This window comes from Danio aesculapii, chromosome 3 (genome assembly GCF_903798145.1).
Source record: "Danio aesculapii chromosome 3, fDanAes4.1, whole genome shotgun sequence".
In the NCBI taxonomy this organism is placed as follows: Eukaryota; Metazoa; Chordata; class Actinopteri; order Cypriniformes; family Danionidae; genus Danio; species Danio aesculapii.
Window position 1 is genome coordinate 25,419,678 of NC_079437.1, and position 18,961 is coordinate 25,438,638.

At 34.5% G+C, this 18,961-nt stretch overlaps 1 protein-coding gene across 3 annotated transcripts in view; it reads left to right on the forward strand.

Moving 5' to 3' along the window:
* The first annotated feature begins 3,028 nt into the window (after positions 1–3,028).
* Positions 3,029–18,961, forward strand: part of rhot1a (ras homolog family member T1a) — a 30,691-nt gene continuing 14,758 nt past the window's right edge. For all 3 annotated transcript variants that reach the window (XM_056453503.1, XM_056453506.1, XM_056453504.1), the window contains exons 1-16: positions 3,029–3,372; positions 5,626–5,684; positions 5,777–5,858; positions 6,102–6,145; positions 6,229–6,282; positions 6,389–6,441; positions 7,870–7,978; positions 10,248–10,349; positions 10,470–10,568; positions 10,730–10,838; positions 13,488–13,608; positions 13,751–13,835; positions 14,887–15,032; positions 15,120–15,220; positions 18,648–18,778; positions 18,850–18,933. In XM_056453503.1, the coding sequence (XP_056309478.1) occupies positions 3,336–3,372; positions 5,626–5,684; positions 5,777–5,858; positions 6,102–6,145; positions 6,229–6,282; positions 6,389–6,441; positions 7,870–7,978; positions 10,248–10,349; positions 10,470–10,568; positions 10,730–10,838; positions 13,488–13,608; positions 13,751–13,835; positions 14,887–15,032; positions 15,120–15,220; positions 18,648–18,778; positions 18,850–18,933 (1,416 nt within the window). In that variant the 5' untranslated portion in view covers positions 3,029–3,335. The remainder of the gene's footprint in view (positions 3,373–5,625; positions 5,685–5,776; positions 5,859–6,101; positions 6,146–6,228; positions 6,283–6,388; positions 6,442–7,869; positions 7,979–10,247; positions 10,350–10,469; positions 10,569–10,729; positions 10,839–13,487; positions 13,609–13,750; positions 13,836–14,886; positions 15,033–15,119; positions 15,221–18,647; positions 18,779–18,849; positions 18,934–18,961) is intronic.

Here is an 18,961-nt window from a genome sequence, read left to right on the forward strand (position 1 = left end):
AAGAAGCCTGTCTTCAGAACAACACGCATAAGGCAACTGCGATTTATAGTTATATGTGCACGCGCGTATTTATAATGGTTTTCCTTCTTCTGGTTTGTTGTTTTCAGATGAGTTTGCAAATCAAACAGAATAAAGTTCTCTTTCTCAACACCTGAATTGTGTTTTTATTTGTCCTAGAGCCCATTGTAATAGCCTACAATGTCATATTGTATCATTGAATGCATTTGGTTGACAATAGTTAAAGTGGTCCAACAAATAAGTAGTTGTTACAAATATACCTTTATTTTTCCCCAGAGTAATAAAAGAGTCTTCATAAAATAAATAAGGTTTTTGAAAAATGTTAATTTCATGCTGAACATTCAAGTTCATTTAACAGAAGACCTTTATTGAATTAACATTGATTCAACAGTGGAAAGGTTGTATCTTCAACAGTATACCTGAATCAGGTTTGACCATCAAATAATGTTTTTCTTCAATAATAGTAACAGATTTAAGAAACTCAGTGTTACAGAGAACTGATGATCAACTGTTCACAGGCAAAATCACTGAAGAAACAAAACCATTTTAGTACATATTGATCTATTTTTCATCATTGAAATAATTTGATTAGGCTGTTTGAAGAATAGCTCATGAAAAAGTCCTTCACCAGCATTAAATCAGAGCTCTGAAATATGTGTGTGAGAGAGAAATTATTGCAGTCTGATGAGTTATTTTGTTATAGTTCCATATACCCTCATAAATATGAACATACAATGTGGTTGCTTTTTTTTCTGAAACTAGAAACATTGCTGTTTCACACAATCCATGTAATGCAACATTTTGCACCATTTAAAAATTAATTCATGCTGGTTTTGACCAGGGTTTTGACTAAGTAATGTATATCCACATCTTATAATGTTTTGAATAATATAATAACAATTACAAACTAATGTTTACATCATTACAATGATCCTAATTAAAATATGAATGATTATAAATCAAGCAATTTGACAATCTGCAATATATTTAATATAAAAGAATATAATAATGCTCATGAGTCATGACAGTCTATATTAAACTGCTGTTTGTGGAAACTTTGCATTTTTAATAAAAGACATGTTATGAATAAGGTGATTTTTGTTTTTTAATAAACTTTAATATATGTAAAGTAGTTGGAACTATAATTATACTTGTAAATACATAGTCAAAATAAAAAAAGTTTAGTTAGAACTACAAGTTACACTTGATATACACTCACCGACCACTTTATTAGGTACACCTTACTAGTACCGGGTTGGATGCCCGTTTGCCTTTAGAATTTCCTTAATCTTTCGTGGCATAGATTTAACAAGGTACTGGAAATATTCCTCAGAGATTTTGGTTTCTGCAGATTTGTCAGCTGCATATTCATGATGTGAATCTCCCGTTCTCGTTCTGCTTTATTGGATTGAGATCAGGTGAATTTGGAGGCAATTTGAGAATTGTCATGTTTAAGAAACCACACACTTTATGACATGGCACGTTGTCCTGCTGGAAGTAGCCATCAGAATATGGGTACACAGTGGTCACAAAGGGAAGGACATGGGTGAATTGAATAAACTAAATTGGCCGTATGTGTGCATCTGAGATATATGGGTGTTTCCCAGTACTGGGTTGCAGCTGGAAAGGCAACCGCTGTATAAAACATATCCTGGATAAGTCGGCAGTTCATTCCGCTGTGGCCCTGATGAATAAAGGAACTAAGCCAAAGAAAAATGAATGAATGAATTAATTAATTAATACAGTAAACATTGTGTCTTCTGCAGACCTCAGATGTAGGTTCACTAACGTTACTGTTGTCTTTTTATCTGCTCAAATAGCATAATAAATGTTCAAAAAATCTTATTTTGTGTTCAAAAGAAAAACAATTCACACACAGAGGTTTGTAAAGATGTGAGGGCAAATAAAGTGAGCATTTTTTCATCCAATCTATTCAATTTGAACCTAAGCTGGTCATCTTGACCAGTTATGCCACAGTGCACTGAGTTGAAGCTAGATTTTTCATAGCAGCTCAGTAGTTCAGTGGTTAGCACTGTTGCCTCACAACAAGTAGGTTGCTGGTTTGAGCCCCTGCTGAGTCAGTTGGCATTTCTGTCGAGTTTGCATGTTCTCCCCATGTTAGCGTGGGTTTCCTCTGAGTGCTCCTATTTCCCCCACAGTCCAAAGACATCCCACATAGCAAAATTTCTCTGGCCCAGCTTTGGCCCACAAAATTAGCTTTTGTTTGGCCCACATGCCGCAGTGAATTACAGTACATGACTGGACCAAGTCTGGTTTCCAGACAAGGGCCAAACAAGAACCATATCAAGGCCAAGTTAATAAACCAGAACTGGAACAGAACTGGGCCAGGAATGTTGGTGTGTCATGACTGTAATGAAACTGATAAACCCATGAAGGATTGCACTTTAGGTGCGCTTTGGGCGTGCTTCTCGAAGCGACATGATTGGTAGATTTTTTTTCCTTTACTAAAAATTATTTAAATGTATTTTAAATGTGGGTCTAACTTTCGTGGCCCACATATACATTTTTAATAGCTGGCCCAAGTCTTGTGTACCGCCTTAAAGACTGTGCCACCTCTACCAAACCCACACCATGATTGGCTGACATGCTATGCCAGATGAATGCCTGCTGTGCCAGCTTTATGCCAAATCTGGGCCAGAATTCGTTGCTGCCTGGGATAAGCTAGGTGAATTGAACTAATTTGTCTGTAGTATGTATGTGTGTGAATGAGTGAGTGTGTATGGGTGTTTCCCAGTACTTCGTTGCAGTCAAAAGGGCATCCACTGTGTAAAACATATGCTAGATTAGTTGGCGGTTCATTCCACGGTGGCGACCCCTGATGAATAAAGAAACTACGGCGAAGGAAAATGAATGATTTCTGGAATATTAGTTATCTCGTGTTTTCCCCCAGTCCTACAGGAGGCGGTGTAAAATGATCAGTGCGAGCGGTAACCAAGAACATGTCAGCGAAAGAAGATTCGCGTTTTGTCTGTAGCCGCTTTCCGTACTTACCGGTTATTGGAGGTCAGCCTCTTGTGGCGTGAGCTTGAAATGTGAACCCAGAAATGTCATGAAGTGAATCTGAAGAAAGCAATCAGTGCCTTCATACACGCGGAATCGCGTTGTCTTCATGGCGTGAATCTCCTTTGTGTAGTAAACTGTTGCGAGCGGAAGTTTTATTGTAACATAAACGGGCAGTAGTTGATCCGTCCGTTTTGCCCTACAGAGGCCTGCGCTGTTACATATAGCAGCAGGATCAATGATCCTCGACAAAGGACTCGTCCGTTTTTTATTTTGAGCACATTAAAGTAACAACCATGAGGAAGGACGTGAGGATATTACTGGTCGGAGAACGTAAGTTAATTAACTTAGTCTTTTCCTCTGGTTTGTTATACAGAGTGTCAACTGAATGCAATCGCTCGATTGATTTTACATAACGTTACCATAAGTTGGTTAACACGCACCACTATTTACTATTATTTGCTTAATTAGCATCTTCAGGTCTGTAGATTAACAATTTAAAAATGTTTCTAATCGGTTATGTAATACTTGATATTGACAAGTGACAGAATGAAAGATGTTGACTCAGAATAAGCAGATACAAGTTATTAATCTCTGTGCTTGTTTTAAATGTTGTCCACAGTCATCAGATACAGTGTATTAATGCGTCTTTAGTGGGTGTTATATGGCTGAAAGGACTAGTTTTTAATCCCCATAATTGACCAAATCAGCAGCCCATGGCATTAATGATGGGAGTGTCATCCTTCATCTTTCAGTTAATTTCACCCGTGTTTATCAGGGTTATTTATAGCAGTTTTAAGGGCAGCTCTCACGGGCCTCCAGACTGTAATAGCTGCCAAACTTTAGATGGGTCAGCCAAAACAGTACGTGTCTATGCAAACGTACTGCTCTCCAATGCCAAACAGACTGTAGTATTTCTCTTGATTCATAAATAAACAGAAAATATTGATTATGATTCAGTGTTTTTCTATATTTTAAAATATTACAAACAAGAGTTATTATAATTACACTAAAACTTTTAAAAAATCTCTTGCTTTTTTCATTTAGTTACACTTGACATGACGTAACATGCTCAAATGTGTACGCATCTTCTAACAAATAAAGTGACTTAACAACTTCTAAAATATTTAAGCATCCTCTAATATCTAAAGTGGCTGAACATAACTTGTATACTATGCAAATATCTTCTAACACCTAAAATAAAGTAATATAATGCAAAATAGACATATTTGTCTTCTAAATATGACTAAAACAGTCAGCCTAAAGGCTTATGCTTGAACTACATTTACACTGAAAATGGGAAATGTTACCTAAATAAAAAATACACTCAATATAATGTCTTTAACAAAATTCATATTTGTTTGCAGACAGAAAAACAAAGAATAGATAGACAAACCCATCATGAAACAATAATCTGTGCAAAATGTAAAATAAAGCATGAAACGAGAAAATGGCGACATACAAGACATATAGGACTTACAAAAAGACACAGAAGTGGATGTAAAGAGAGAGAAAAAAAACATATAAATCTTCAGAAATTAAACAACACTATTAGTCTTTATGGTGTTTAAGAAAAAAAAAAAAAAAAAAGACTGGATCCTACATTTTATCAAATTTTGCAGAGTTCCCAGAGGTGGTATATTTAATTCTTTCCAAATGTAAAGTGGAGGTGAGTCCAAGAAGCCAGTCAGAAAAAAGAGGCCTAACAGTTTTCTTCCAAAAACAAAAGATTTTTTAGCTATGATCATGCCATAATGAACTGGTAACCGTACATTTCGATTGAGAGTCTCTAGAAAATCTGACCAGCCAAATTGCCATCATTGGGTCAGGGAGTAAAACACAATCGTAAACTTTAGCAAAGAACTGAAATATTTCTAAGCAAAAATTCAGAATTTGAACACAGGACCAAAAAAGATGTGCTAAGGTAAAACCATTTACTTTTTCATTTATATTTCCTGCATTTTTATGTTATTAGTTATTATTTTTATTAGTCTAACAGAAAAAACGAACATCACTTAACCTACTAGGATTGCCTAAAATAAACTAAGTAATAAAATGTAAAATAAATATATTTGTCATTAAAACATGACAAAAAGTTTAAGCCGTTTAGCTTATTGTCAAAATTTAAACCGTAAAATAGTCAGCTAAATTTACAAAACACTCAACATGACAGCTTTAACATTAAAAGGAATCTGAAAACAGAAAAATGTCAGTTATATATATTATATAACACCAAGTAAAAGCTTATTCTATTAGCTAATATTTCTGTATTCATTATAACTTTTCAACTTTCTAAATCCTGCTTGCTAACTCATTAGCTAGTATAAAGTTATTAAGGTGAAACGTTTGAAATTGAAATACTTAAATTACATCCAAATGTCATTATAAAGCTTTTAGATAATATAAATTGCCAACATCTAGGCTTAATTTTAGAAATAACTAATCCTGATTCTTGTCATAGAAATATTGCTCTTACAGCAGAAATTCAGTGTCCTATCAGCTACCCCTTTGTAAAGGCATTCAGATCTCAGAGCTATGAATAGAGGCAGAACACAGCGCTCATTTAAAAACATTTTTTCTTCACAGCCAAAGTGGGGAAGACCTCTCTGATCATGTCACTCGTCAGCGAGGAATTTCCTGATGAGGTACAGCCATTCATTAAATCCATTAAGGGACTCGAAGGGACAAATTAGTTTGTTGTTGTGTTTCTCAAACTTGTATTGTGTGTCCACTGAAGGTTCCTCCCAGAGCTGAAGAGATCACTATTCCTGCAGACGTCACACCAGAGCGAGTACCCACTCATATAGTGGATTACTCCGGTATGCACATCTTCGAATAATAATACCTGCACTCAGTCAGTTTTTATTCATTTCCCGAAGGCAGTTCGGTTGCAGCATACAAGCATGTCACACATAATATACAAAAACACATTGTGTAATACAAATCTATCCTAAAATTAAAACTGATCATTTTCATTACTGTTCATGTGTAAATACTGATGTTTAGCTCTGGTTATTCTGCTTTATTCTCTCCTTTTATTATTGGTTTTATTCATCCAACAGAAGCAGAACAGTCAGATGAGCAGCTTTACCAAGAAATAACAAAGGTGAGGCTTGTTTAATATTTTAAATGGCAATTTTATTTTATTTTTAATCATTGTTTAACTCGTTTTTTTCCCTCTTGCTACAGGCCAATGTTATTTGCATCGTCTATTCAGTGAACAATAAGAAATCAATTGAAAAAGTACGTTTTGTTTACTTTTTGTTTTGTGTATTGATCAAATGAAATGCATTTGATGGTTTAGTACTCAATGGTTCTGTTGGGTCTCATTATTTTGGTGTTCCTGTAGGTGACGAGTCATTGGATTCCACTCATCAATGAAAGAACGGATAAGGACAGCAGGTGTGTGGCTTTCTGACAGGTTCTTGGAGAACCCAGTCTCTGTAAATCTTATTTGCTCATGCTTTTAAAGTCAAGTCACCATTATATAAAGTGGAGATCAAAAGTAAGCAACAATTTCTATACTTTACACTATATTATTATTTTTAGAAAGAGTCATGTTAGTGCTTCACAAACAATCTAAGCACTAGACAACATCAATGATTGTGATATAAATAAATATTGCTACTCAAATTTCAGTAGTTAGTAGAATATGTAGAAGACCGGCTACAGATTATTGCAAATATTATCACAAAAAATATATTTGTAATAATCTGTAGCCAGAATTCTACGGAAAGTGGTGCCTTTTGACTTGATTATACCAGGCTATATAATTTTTGATTTATTATTCATGATTTGCATAATATGAAGTAATATGTAATCGGTATTGACGTGCCCTGTACGGCAAAAATGGCATGCACTTTATTTTTTTTTTTGTAGAATTATATTTGAATAATTATAATTATGTAAATATCAGATCTGCTAAATATTGCATCTGTAAATATTGTATCTGCATAAGTGTCTGCTAAATGTATATAAACCGTCTGACCGGTTTTTATTGCCAGAAAAGTAAATATAATTGAACAATTACCATGGTTGTGTACACTGTTTTGTAGTTTTATCATTTTATCACATTTTTTTACTTGGTGTTAAATATAGTTTTGTGTATAATAAATAATAATCGATGTGGTCAATGTAGAACTTCTCCTTAATGTTCCCCCCAATTTTATTATTATTATTTTTTTAATCAAAATAAGATATTCTAAAGAATGTTGGAAACTGATAACTGACTACCAGTTTTCAACATTCTTCAGTATATCATCTTTTGTGTTCAAGATTTACTAATTTATTTTCCAATTCAGGGGTGAAAGTTAGTTGGAAATATCTGCGTTTAGATGTATAAATAGTTTATATTGTAGAATATATAAATATGTGCAGCGTGTTCTTCTTAGTACAAAATAAACATGCAACTAAAATTGCAGTTATGAGAAACTGAATTTAAGAAAGTATTTGGTAACACTTTATTTTGATGGTCTGTTTGAGTATTAGTAGACTGTCTGCTTAATATCTGCTGATACTGCTGTTAAACAGAGATTTAACTGACTATAAGAAACTTTACAAGTACATGTCAACTTAAACTAAACCCAACAGTCTACTTAAAATCTAATGAGAATTAGTTGGCATTTAGATGCAATGTAACTTAAATTCAACAAACAGACCACCAAAATAAAATGTGACCAAGTATTTTATAATACTGATGTGAATGTTTGAAATCATACTGGTTATTTTGTGCTTTTGCTCTATGGTGGTCTGTATGATGATTTAGGTAACATTGAAACTATGCCATGTTTAAAGCTGAACAGTGTTTTAAATCTCTTTGTCTTTGCACAGAGTGCCACTAATCCTGGTGGGCAATAAATCTGACCTGGTGGAGCACAGCAGTATGGAGACCATTCTACCCATCATGAACCAGTACTCAGAGATTGAGACCTGTGTAGAGGTGAGCACTGAGGTCTAGAATTGCCAGAAGATGCTTCTCACAGCTAGTGAGCGACTGGTAAATCTAAAACTGAAATTAATAAAAAAAAAAAAAAGTGGATTTTACTTATTCCAATAACTGATAATTTCTGATTTATACACAAATAAACAAATGTAAATAAATAAAACACTCTATACTTTAACTCGGAGCTTTTCAACCACGTTCCTGGAGTACCACCAGCTCTGCACATTTTCCATTGCTGCATCCCAATTCGCATACTTATACTATGCCCTCTAAGTATGTACTTTTTTGTAAAAGAAAAGTATATACTTTTGATTGTGTAACAGAAGAGTATGCAAGCTTTGGGACATACTACTTGCTCGTTAACAGATCGCTGTTGCTTGGTTACGAGCCCTGTCAATCATTCACATTTCTGTCATATTTAATTTCTTACCTTATTGGAGAAGCTGCAGCAGGTTAATCTGCCATTCCTGAGTCTTTCATGCAGAGAAATCTTCTCGGGTCTTTGGACAATTCTGCATTCAGATGTTAATGTCCAAACATATGTTGATGAAAGTTCACATTCTTGTTGCAGATGAAATGCAACTCAGAAAACGGGATTTAAATATTTTCCAGTGGGCTAGATATTAATTAACAGTCACACAAACATCTTATCGAAGCCTCTCTACTTGACGGTTGGTCTCGCGTGTCCATGTTTGTAGTTTATTTACACTTTTCCTCCGTGTTTGTTTTTCTAAGTTAGAGTGTGGGTGGTTCTCGAATTTTTAACAGAATTAGTAAACCATCCAGGAACTTTTGACTCACTCTTTTCAACATACTGGGATTTGGGACATGCTAGTTCTATTTTCAAATACTACTTAGGACGGATAGTATGCGATATTGGATGCAGCACATGTCTCCTTATTCAAACACACCTGATTCAGATCATCAGCTCATTAGCAGAGACTGAAAGACCTATAATGGGTGGGACAGACATAGGAGACATCCAAAACATGCAGTGTTGGTGGTCCTTCAGGAACGTGGTTGAGAAACACTGCTTTAGCTTCTAAATATAATTTATTCTTTGACTATTGCTTTTTTATGGGACCCTTTTAGGATGGTGTCTTTTACCCTCAGTTATTTTTAAAGGTATTCCAATGTAGGCATTATAAAGTTTATAAAAATAGTTTTAATATTTGTAAATATTTTTAGTAGGTCTCTTCTTTGTGTGTCTCCCAGAAAAGAGGTCCAAAAGTCAAAATCTATTGAGTGTTGCAATTTTTTTTTTTTTTTAGTTGTGTTTTCTGAACAAAGATTTTATTAAACATTGGTCATATTAAATACATTTTTGGAAATTACACTTAAAAACGTTCATTTTCCTTTTTGATCTTTAAAAAAAAACAATTTTAAATGGATTTTTGAAAATGTAAATCAAGAATAGGCCTGTTGCAATAATCAATATATAAACTACATAAACAATTCTAGCAACATTTAGCTGATTGTGCAACAGCTCTATCCATATTACAGTGTCGGTATGGTTAAAAAACACTGTAGTAATTATTACTATAAATTACTTTAGTATATTTTCATGTTCTGTCTGACTAATGAAAATAGACCAGCAGATATTGCAGCCTCTGTTACTTTTACCTTAGACTTTTTTTGTTAACATTCATTATTATTATTTATTTTATTAGGAAATGTGTTTTCACACTCTAATTCCAATGCCTACTCTGTAAAACGTTTTACTTGGTTAAACTTACAAACTCAAGTTCATCTTGAAAATGTGAGTCAACTCAACTTAGTGAGATTCTTTGTTTCCACCTAAGATGTTAAGATTCACAATATATTTGATATATATTTGATGATATATATTGATATATTCACAATATATTTGATATAAAACTCAACATTTTAAGATGAAACAAAAATCTCTCTAAGTTGAGTTGACTCACATTTTCAAGGCAGCAGGTGTACTTGAGTTTGTAAGTTTAACCAATGTGAAACACTTTACAGTTGTTAAAATGACTATAATTAAATTTAAATATTTTTAAGAATAAAATATTATGTGTTCTTTGGAAGAGTGTACTTTCATTATGAAGCTATTATATTGTCATTCTTCCATTTATAGAATGAGTGGCATAAAATGGTCTTAAAATGACAATAATATTGTTTATTGCAATATATTTTGGTGCAATATATCGTTCAACAAAAATAGGTATCGTGGCAGGCCTAATCAAGAAAGCACATCATGGTTTGATGCACTTTAAATGACTGTATTTCTCTCTCTTAGTGTTCAGCTAAAAACCTGAAGAACATTTCTGAGCTGTTTTATTACGCCCAGAAGGCTGTTCTTCACCCCACAGGACCTCTGTACTCTCCAGAAGAGAAAGAGGCAAGATATTTAGCACTTCTGTTAATCTGACTGCTTTATATTCAATAGAACATCAAAATATTCAGTAATGAGTTTGCAATAATAATGTCTTTCTTGCTGTTTTTTTTCTCTTTTCTTCAGATGAAGCCGTCTTGCATCAAAGCACTTACTCGCATTTTCAAAATATCAGACCTGGATAATGACGGCATTCTGAATGATAATGAGCTTAATTTCTTCCAGGTGAGCGCAGTTTTCCTCATCACTTGGGGCTCAAATTGCTGTGGCATTTTGACAGGGGGAGCTTGTTTATGCACATAGCTGTACACAGACTGCATCTTAATGAGATTGAAAGGTGATTGTCTCAAGCGACACTGTTAATGTTCTGTGATCCTGCCTCACAGAGAACATGTTTTAACATACCACTGGCACCTCAAGCCCTGGAGGACGTCAAGAATGTCGTGCGGAAAAATATGACAGATGGAGTCAAAGACAACGGCCTTACACTGAAGGGTGAGCAGAAAACAAAGACAGATGTCATCGATCTTCCATATAAAGAAATGCAGTGACACTTCTATTTGTATAAATATAAATTTGTTTAATATAATTTTTCCTGCATAACATTATATATATATATATATATATATATATATTGGATAAATATATATATATATATATATTGGATAAATGTATTATTAATCAGAAGGTCATGAATCGCACTCTTTAAATAATTACTTTGCATAGTTTTTATTTTACATTCTTCAGGTTATACAAAACACAGACGTTCGGCACAATGCTTTCTTCAGTGTGTGACACAATCCTCTCACTCCACCCTTTTAGCCCACAGTCAGTCACATTACATCATTAGTTAGATGGACACTTAATAATTAAAAACAATCTCATTTTCATTTCAATACACTAAAATTATGTAATGTTATGTGCATTTATATAGCGCATTTATCGTGTATGGCCATACATCCAAAGCGGTTCACAATCATGAGAGGGGTCTCTCCACTCCACCACCAGTGTGCAGCATCCATTTGGATGATGCAACTGCAGCCACAGAACAACGGCGCCAGTGCACTCACCACACACCAGCTATTGGTGGAGCGAAAAGACCGTGAAAGACCCAATTCGGTGGATGAGGATGATTGTGAGGCTATGATCGTAAGGGCTGATTGAGGTTCTTTGTCCAGGATTAATTAACCACACAAGAAATATTTACCTTCACCTTTAAAAACATTATTTCACTGGAAAATAACATCTCAATTATCATCATTCACTTATTCACGTCTACATCAATGCAATGAAATTCCGACAGTCCAAAACATAAAAAAAAAAAACATTTTCATTACATTATTTGTATCATTACATGCTCAAAATCCATGATTCACAGTATTATCAATTAACAACAAACCATTAAAGAAACACAAAAGGTTCAATCCCATGATCAATTCATTCCTCTTGGTGTAAGTGATTTTAATTTATCAATCCAGAATGCTTCTCTATGTAATAATTACAAGAGAGATTATCACAAAGAGAAGCGTTCTGGAAAGGTGAAGGTAAATATTTCGTGTGTGGTTAATTTTAGTGTATTGAAATGAAAATGAGATTGTTTTTAAAGATCAAGTGTCCGTCTAACTAGTGATGTAATGTGATTGATTGTGGGATAAAAGAGTGGAGTGAGAGGATTGTGTCACACACTGAGGAAAGTATTGTCAAAAAAAGAAAAAAAGAAAAAACCTGCGAACGCACAGGGCGAACTTCATTATTCATAGATGTATTATTTCTCAGTAATTGCTGTTAATAGGGCATCCGCTGTGTAAAACATGTTGGAATAGTTGGTGGTTCATTCTGCTGTGGCGACCCCTGGAAAATAAGGGACTAAGCTGAAGGAAAATGAATAAATGTATTATGTAATAACAATGATATTTATGTCTTTACTTCGAACCAATGAGAAGCCTATAATATTTTAAACAATGTGAAATAGATGATATTATTTTATCATTATGTAACATATATATATATATATATATATATATATATATATATATATATATATATATATATATATATATATATATATATATATATATATATATATATATATATATATATATATATATATATATACACACACACACATACAGTTGAAGTGAGAATTATTAGCCCCCCTTTGAATTTTTTTTTTTCTTTCCCAAATGATGTATGTCTGATAATATTTTTTTTCTTCTGGAGAAAGTCTTATTGGTTTTATTTCGGCCAGAATAAAAGCAGCTTTTAATTTTAAAAACAATTTTAAGGTCAAAATTATTAGCCCCTTTAAGCTATATTTTTTTGATAGTCTACAGAACAAACCATCGTTATGCAAAAACTTGCCTAATTACCCTAACCTGTTAATCTAATTAACCTAGTTAAGCCTTTAAATGTCACTTTAAGCTTTATAGAAGTGTCTTGAAAATATCTAGTCAAATATTATTTACTGTCATCATGACAAAGATAAAATAAATCCGTTATTAGAGTTTTTAAAACTATTATAAGAAATGTGTTGGAAAAAAAAATCTTCTCTTCGTTAAACTGAAATTGGGTAATAATTCTAAATATATATATATGGATGGATGGATGGATGGATGGATAGATAGATAGATAATCGGAATGATTATTTTATTTGAAATAATGAATTAAAGTATTTTAATTTTTTTGATAAGTTTGATTGTGGTGTAAATCCACACTTAAGAAATGGTTATTTGCTATAATAATAGTAATTTTTATGATGGCCATATTATGTTTTTATGGTTGGGGAAGCTAAACTGTCATTATTTACTCCATAGATATGATCTCTTTTTGTAGTTTTTTTACTCTTAAGGTATATTAAGAATTCTATGTTAGATTGATGTACAAAATTGTATTAAATGATGTATAATGTTGTATTATGTCCATTATATCTAGTTGTACATCATTATGTGTAAGTATATTATATTCATTCATTAATTTTCCTTTGGCTTAGTCCCTTTATTTATCAGGGGTCACTACAACGGATTGAATCACCAACTATTTCAGCAATAATAGTAATAATAATGAACAATATTTCTATTTATAATGCGTATAAAATCAGTTTATTTCTGTTAATCTTTTATGCTCTGCTTTTTCTGTGTTTTCTAGGTTTCCTGTTCCTTCACACACTCTTCATTCAGAGGGGGAGGCATGAGACCACATGGACCGTGCTCAGGAGGTTTGGTTACGATGATGATCTGGAGCTCACACAAGAGTACCTGTTTCCACTGTGAGTGACGCTTCAAGATTCATCATGTCCGATTGCATGATCATTATCAAGAACTCCTGTTATTATACAGAATCGTGAAAATTCATAGTGTATTTTTTTCTAATTGGCTATTATTTAATATCTGTCTTGTATTTTTTTCCAGGTTTAAAATACCTCCAGACTGCACATCAGAGCTGAACCACAATGCCTACCTCTTCCTCCAGAGCGTGTTTGACAAACATGACAAAGTAAGCTCAGAAAATATGCCCATCTGCATTTGTTAAAGACTGTTATGTAACATATGTCAGAGTTTGAATGAAAACCATTGAGCATGCTTTATTTTAAACTGCCTGGCCATTTGTTTAATTGAAGACAGCAGTTATTGAACTTATTGAGTAATGCATCTTTATTATCAGTAATCACTCTGATCATTTATACATAAAGGCAAATAGAATATTCCAGAATCAAACAGACATTTCTAAAGCGTTGTTCACCCCAGAATGTAAATACTGTCATTATTTACTCAACCTTATACCAATCCAAACCCATGTGTTTCTCTTTTTTCAATCTTCAGAACACACAATGAAAATATTTTAATGAAATGTGAGGGATTTCCGTTTTTCTATTGTACAGTCTTGATCTTTCTTACTCTCTGACACTTCAGGATGTTTGTAAAGAAATTAAAATATGCGAGAAGCTCAATTTTAAAGGGTTTGTTCATACAAGCATGAAGAAATGTCATTCCGAACCTATTAGTCCTTCATTCATCTTCAGCATGACAAAATATTTTTATTAAAATCTCATGGATTTCCTCTGGAACGATGTGATCACTTTGTGTGAGGAACAAATACAATTCAGCAGTGAAAATAGACAGAAGTTTAAACTCTGCTAGGGAATTTTATTACTTTGCAAACAGTGTTCAAGTAATTATTAACAGTCAAAGTGGCCTGGGACACAACAAGCCGATGGTCAGCTTTTGGGCAGCGTCACGCTGTCTGTGTGTTTCTGTTGGGCTAGTTTGTTTGGTGTGTTCCACACTTTGTCTTTTTTTGGGCTCACTTTGGCAGGAGTTAGCCCAATTCAGTTTGTAGAAACTGCATTGGCCATCAGTTGGAATGATAATTATTCTGAAAACACTTTACTGAAAAACTTGAATTCAATAGAGCACTCTGGATTGGCAAGATGTCCGAGAATATTCACAGGAAGACTTTAATTATGCATAATTTTTGTATCTCTCAATTTACCCCAATGTACAATTAATCAATATTTTTCGTTTCCTATTCTGAATGTTTGTGTCAGGATCGAGACTGTGCCCTGTCTCCAGATGAGCTGAAGGATTTGTTCAAGGTGTTTCCCTACATGCCCTGGGGTCCTGATGTCAACAACACAGTCTGCACCAACGAGCAAGGCTGGATCACTTACCAAGGCTACCTTTCCCAGTGGACGTGAGTGTTTCCTTCATCCATCTGTACTTGAAAATATACACCACTAATTAATCATTTTTGCAAATAAATGCTTTATCTCCATCTCAGACTTACAACATACCTAGATGTGCAGCGGTGTTTGGAGTACCTGGGATATCTCGGCTACTCCATTATTCAAGAGCAGGAGTCACAAGCAGCTGCCATCACAGGTAAAAATGTTTTCAAAGATGTCTTCATTTATTCATTTGTCTGGAAAGCTAATTTTTTCACTTTTTCCACATGTGACTACTGCAGTTCAGGTTATTGCTTGCACTTTTACTTTTGGAGAACTTCCATTGAAATGAATTGAGGCTGTGTTTTCACTAGTGCATTAAAAAAAAACAGTGTTTTACTGTGCATTTACAGCGAAGGTGGCGAGAGCGTCAAAGTTTGCTCTGGCCGCCCTGGTGACAACGCTGTCTGCTTTCACAGCTCCAGTGGCAAGAGTGTCAAAATTTGCTACATTGATCTCTTATTTAAAGGAGCCATTGCAGCTTATAAGCAAATCAGTTACAATCCTACATAAAAACATGCTTTCTAGCGTGAAAATGTTGCACAATTTTTCTCAAATTCATTAAGTAATAATAATAATTTTTATTTATATAGTGCCTTTCCAGAGCCCAAGGACACTTTACAAAGAATGCGACAAAAAGAGATAGTACAAGCCTACACAAACATACAGGTAGTTAAATATAACAAACTGTAAATACAAAAACAAGACCTAAGAGACCAATAAGCAGAGTGCAGGTGGATCAGATAAAGCGCTGCGTTTGGCATGTCAGAAGTGAAGCATTCAGAAAATAAGTGAGTTTTAAGTAAGGATTTGAATTCAGAGATATTATTAGCAGAATGGAGTGAGCGTGGTAGAGAGTTCCAGAGTTTGGGTGCAATAACACTAAATGATCTGCCCCCCGATTGAAGAGAGGCGGTACCGAGGGACAACGAGAAGGCCAGAGTCAGCAAAACATAATGAGCGAGTAGGGGTGTAGGGGACAAGCTTGTTGCAGAGATAAGAAGGAGCTAGGCTATTTAGTGATCTAGATGCAAGGAGGATAATTTTGATTCTAATGCGGTATGCAACTGGGAGCCAATGGAGGTTGTACAAGATTGGGGTTATATGAGCGGAACGTTTGGTATGAGTGAGTATTCTTGCTGCAGAGTTTTAAATATATTGTAATCTGGAGATGAGGCTGGCAGGCAGACCAATGAAAAGGGCATTACCGTAGTAATGTGTGGAGAGACAAATGGATGGATGACATCCTTGCTACTGATGAAGGGACGCAGTTGGGAAATGTGACGTAAATGAAAGAATGCAGATTTATTAACAGATTTAATGTGAGACTGAAAGGAGAGTGTGGAGTCAAAGATTACGCCTACATTTTTGACAGAAGTAGATGTTTCATTGTGAGAGCCAGCAATCTCACAGGAGAAACTGGTCGAAATATTGCTGGTAAGTGCTGGGGTGCCAATGGAAATGATCTCAGTTTTGTCCATGTTGAGTTTCAGAGAATTTGAGGTAAGCCAATCATTAATGTCTTTCACATTTACACATTGGAAGATCAAGTTGCGTGTGGTGTTGCTTTGCTCCACTTATCCAATACATGTCCATATATCTGAAATATTCTGAAGTCCTTATAGTTAACATGAGATTCCCGCTTTTTTCTTTTTTTAAGAAAAAAAACAAAACATTAATGCACATTAGTAACTCGCCAGTAACTTTTTTAGTGTATGTTCCTGTAAGAAAACATCATAAATAATTGTTAATCCGGCGACCGCAACCCTTGGGAACAACTGCGGTCAGAACCAAAGTTCACAGTGACTGTGTTTTCTGAAATTCTCTCAAGCGGTGGACTACATTCTGATTGCTTGCCGCAGAGCTGCGTCGTGGCTCATCATCATACTCGCTGCTTATCGCTGCCGGCTCCCATTGAAAATGAATGACTTCCAGCTACTTTGACGCTCTCTTTTCGGTGTGAACGCACTGTTGGAATAAACACATCATCCAGACCTGTTTTTACTGTGTTTAGAGGAAAAACAATCTCCATCCACACTATACCGCATAAAATACATTAGGGTGTCTACGAGGTCTTAAAGTATTAAAAGTTTATAAATTAATTTAGAGAAATTTAAGGCCCTTAAAGTATTAAACGTTTTTTTTTACAAGGTATTAATATCTGTATCAGTATGCTAAAGTTTGCCTGAATTTAATGTGAAAATTCTGGGATGCTGTGTAGTTAATGAAATTAATAAAATCCTGCTAGATTTGACGTCACGCTGCTTTGTTTACTGCAGTAACATAGGCAACACTGTTATTCCTGCTGTTATAGGTGGCATCTGCAGGATTAGCGTTTTTAATTCTGTATAGGAATAATGTTTTAGTTTATGATTAGTTTCTTGCAATCAGTATTTAGTGAATATACTATAAGTTAAAATGTCGCCAATGTTACCGACTGAAACCTAAAGTGGTCATGAGGTCTTAAAATATATGTAAAGAATCTAAAAGGTATTGAATTTCACTATCTAATGCCTGTATATACCCTTTACATGATACATGACCATTCACACTCCCTGGGAATGCACATATTTGCCATAATCCGTACTTACCATCTTCTGGTTGTAAAATGGTCATATGAGATGGGCTTCTTAAATCAGGAAATGATACACAGTAGTTCACAAGACCAGTCAGACAGTGATTGTGGTTAGCTGTGCATCTGTTTTCAAAAGTGTGTTTCAGTCCATCTATACTGAAATGAAACACTAGATTTTCCAAACTAAACCTGGGTCTTCAGTGTTATCAAAATGATTTATTTTCATTGGTTAAAGATGCCGTAGTTATGCCTGGCGTAACCAGTACAAAACTTGCCAGTGTAAACATCGCCTGATGCACGTAATTTTGAATGAGGTTATGCAATAAATAATCCATATACATAGTGAAAACAGATTTTGAGGCATGTTTGGCATTGTGCTTTTTCGTATCTATCATGAAGTTAATGTTACACTTGTATTTTATTGTGAAATTATTGTTATTATCACCAGCATATCTGTGGTCAGAGATATTTTTGAGATTAGTTGCTCCAGATTATTTTCGGTCACACTTTATTTTGATGACCCGTTTGTTGAATATGGTTACATTGCATCTACATGCCAACTAATTCTCATTAGATTATTAGTAGTCTGTTAGGTTGGGGTTAGGGTTAGTGTAAGTTGACATGTAGTTGCAAAGTTTCATATTATGTCTGTTGTCAGTTAAATGTCTGATGAAGGAGCATTATCAGCAGATAATAAGCAGACAGTCTACTAATGCTCAAATGGACCATCAAAATAAAGTGTTGCCTTATTTTCTCTTTGTATTCCTGCTGTAAGGTAATAATCAGTATAACCCCATTATACTGCTGTGAAAAGCTATTTGCTAATTCTAATAGTTGCCTTAATATTTGAGGAACTGTGAGGAGAATAATAACACCTAATTATACTCAGTTTCTAAGTTGCACTGATTTATTTTTTTTTATAGTTTAATCCTAGTTACTCCCAAAATTCATGCAAAGCTTCATTGGTCATAGGAAAAAGGGGTATAATCCATTGTTCCTGTTTGTGCAGTCACCAGGAACAAGCGTATCGACCTGCAGAAGAAGCAGACCCAGCGCAGTGTTTTCCGCTGTAATGTCCTTGGGGCTCGAGGCTGTGGTAAAAGTGGCTTTCTGCAGGCTTTCCTGGGCAGGAACCTTGCGGTGAGTACAAATCCCTCACATCTAGCGTTTTTATTTCAGATTGATTTGACGTTCTCTTTTTCATATTGCAGCGTCAGAAGAGGATAAGAGAAGACCATAAGTCTTATTATGCCATTAGCACTACTTACGTTTATGGACAGGAGAAATATCTGCTCGTAAGTTGGAGCTCTGTCTTTTTGTACG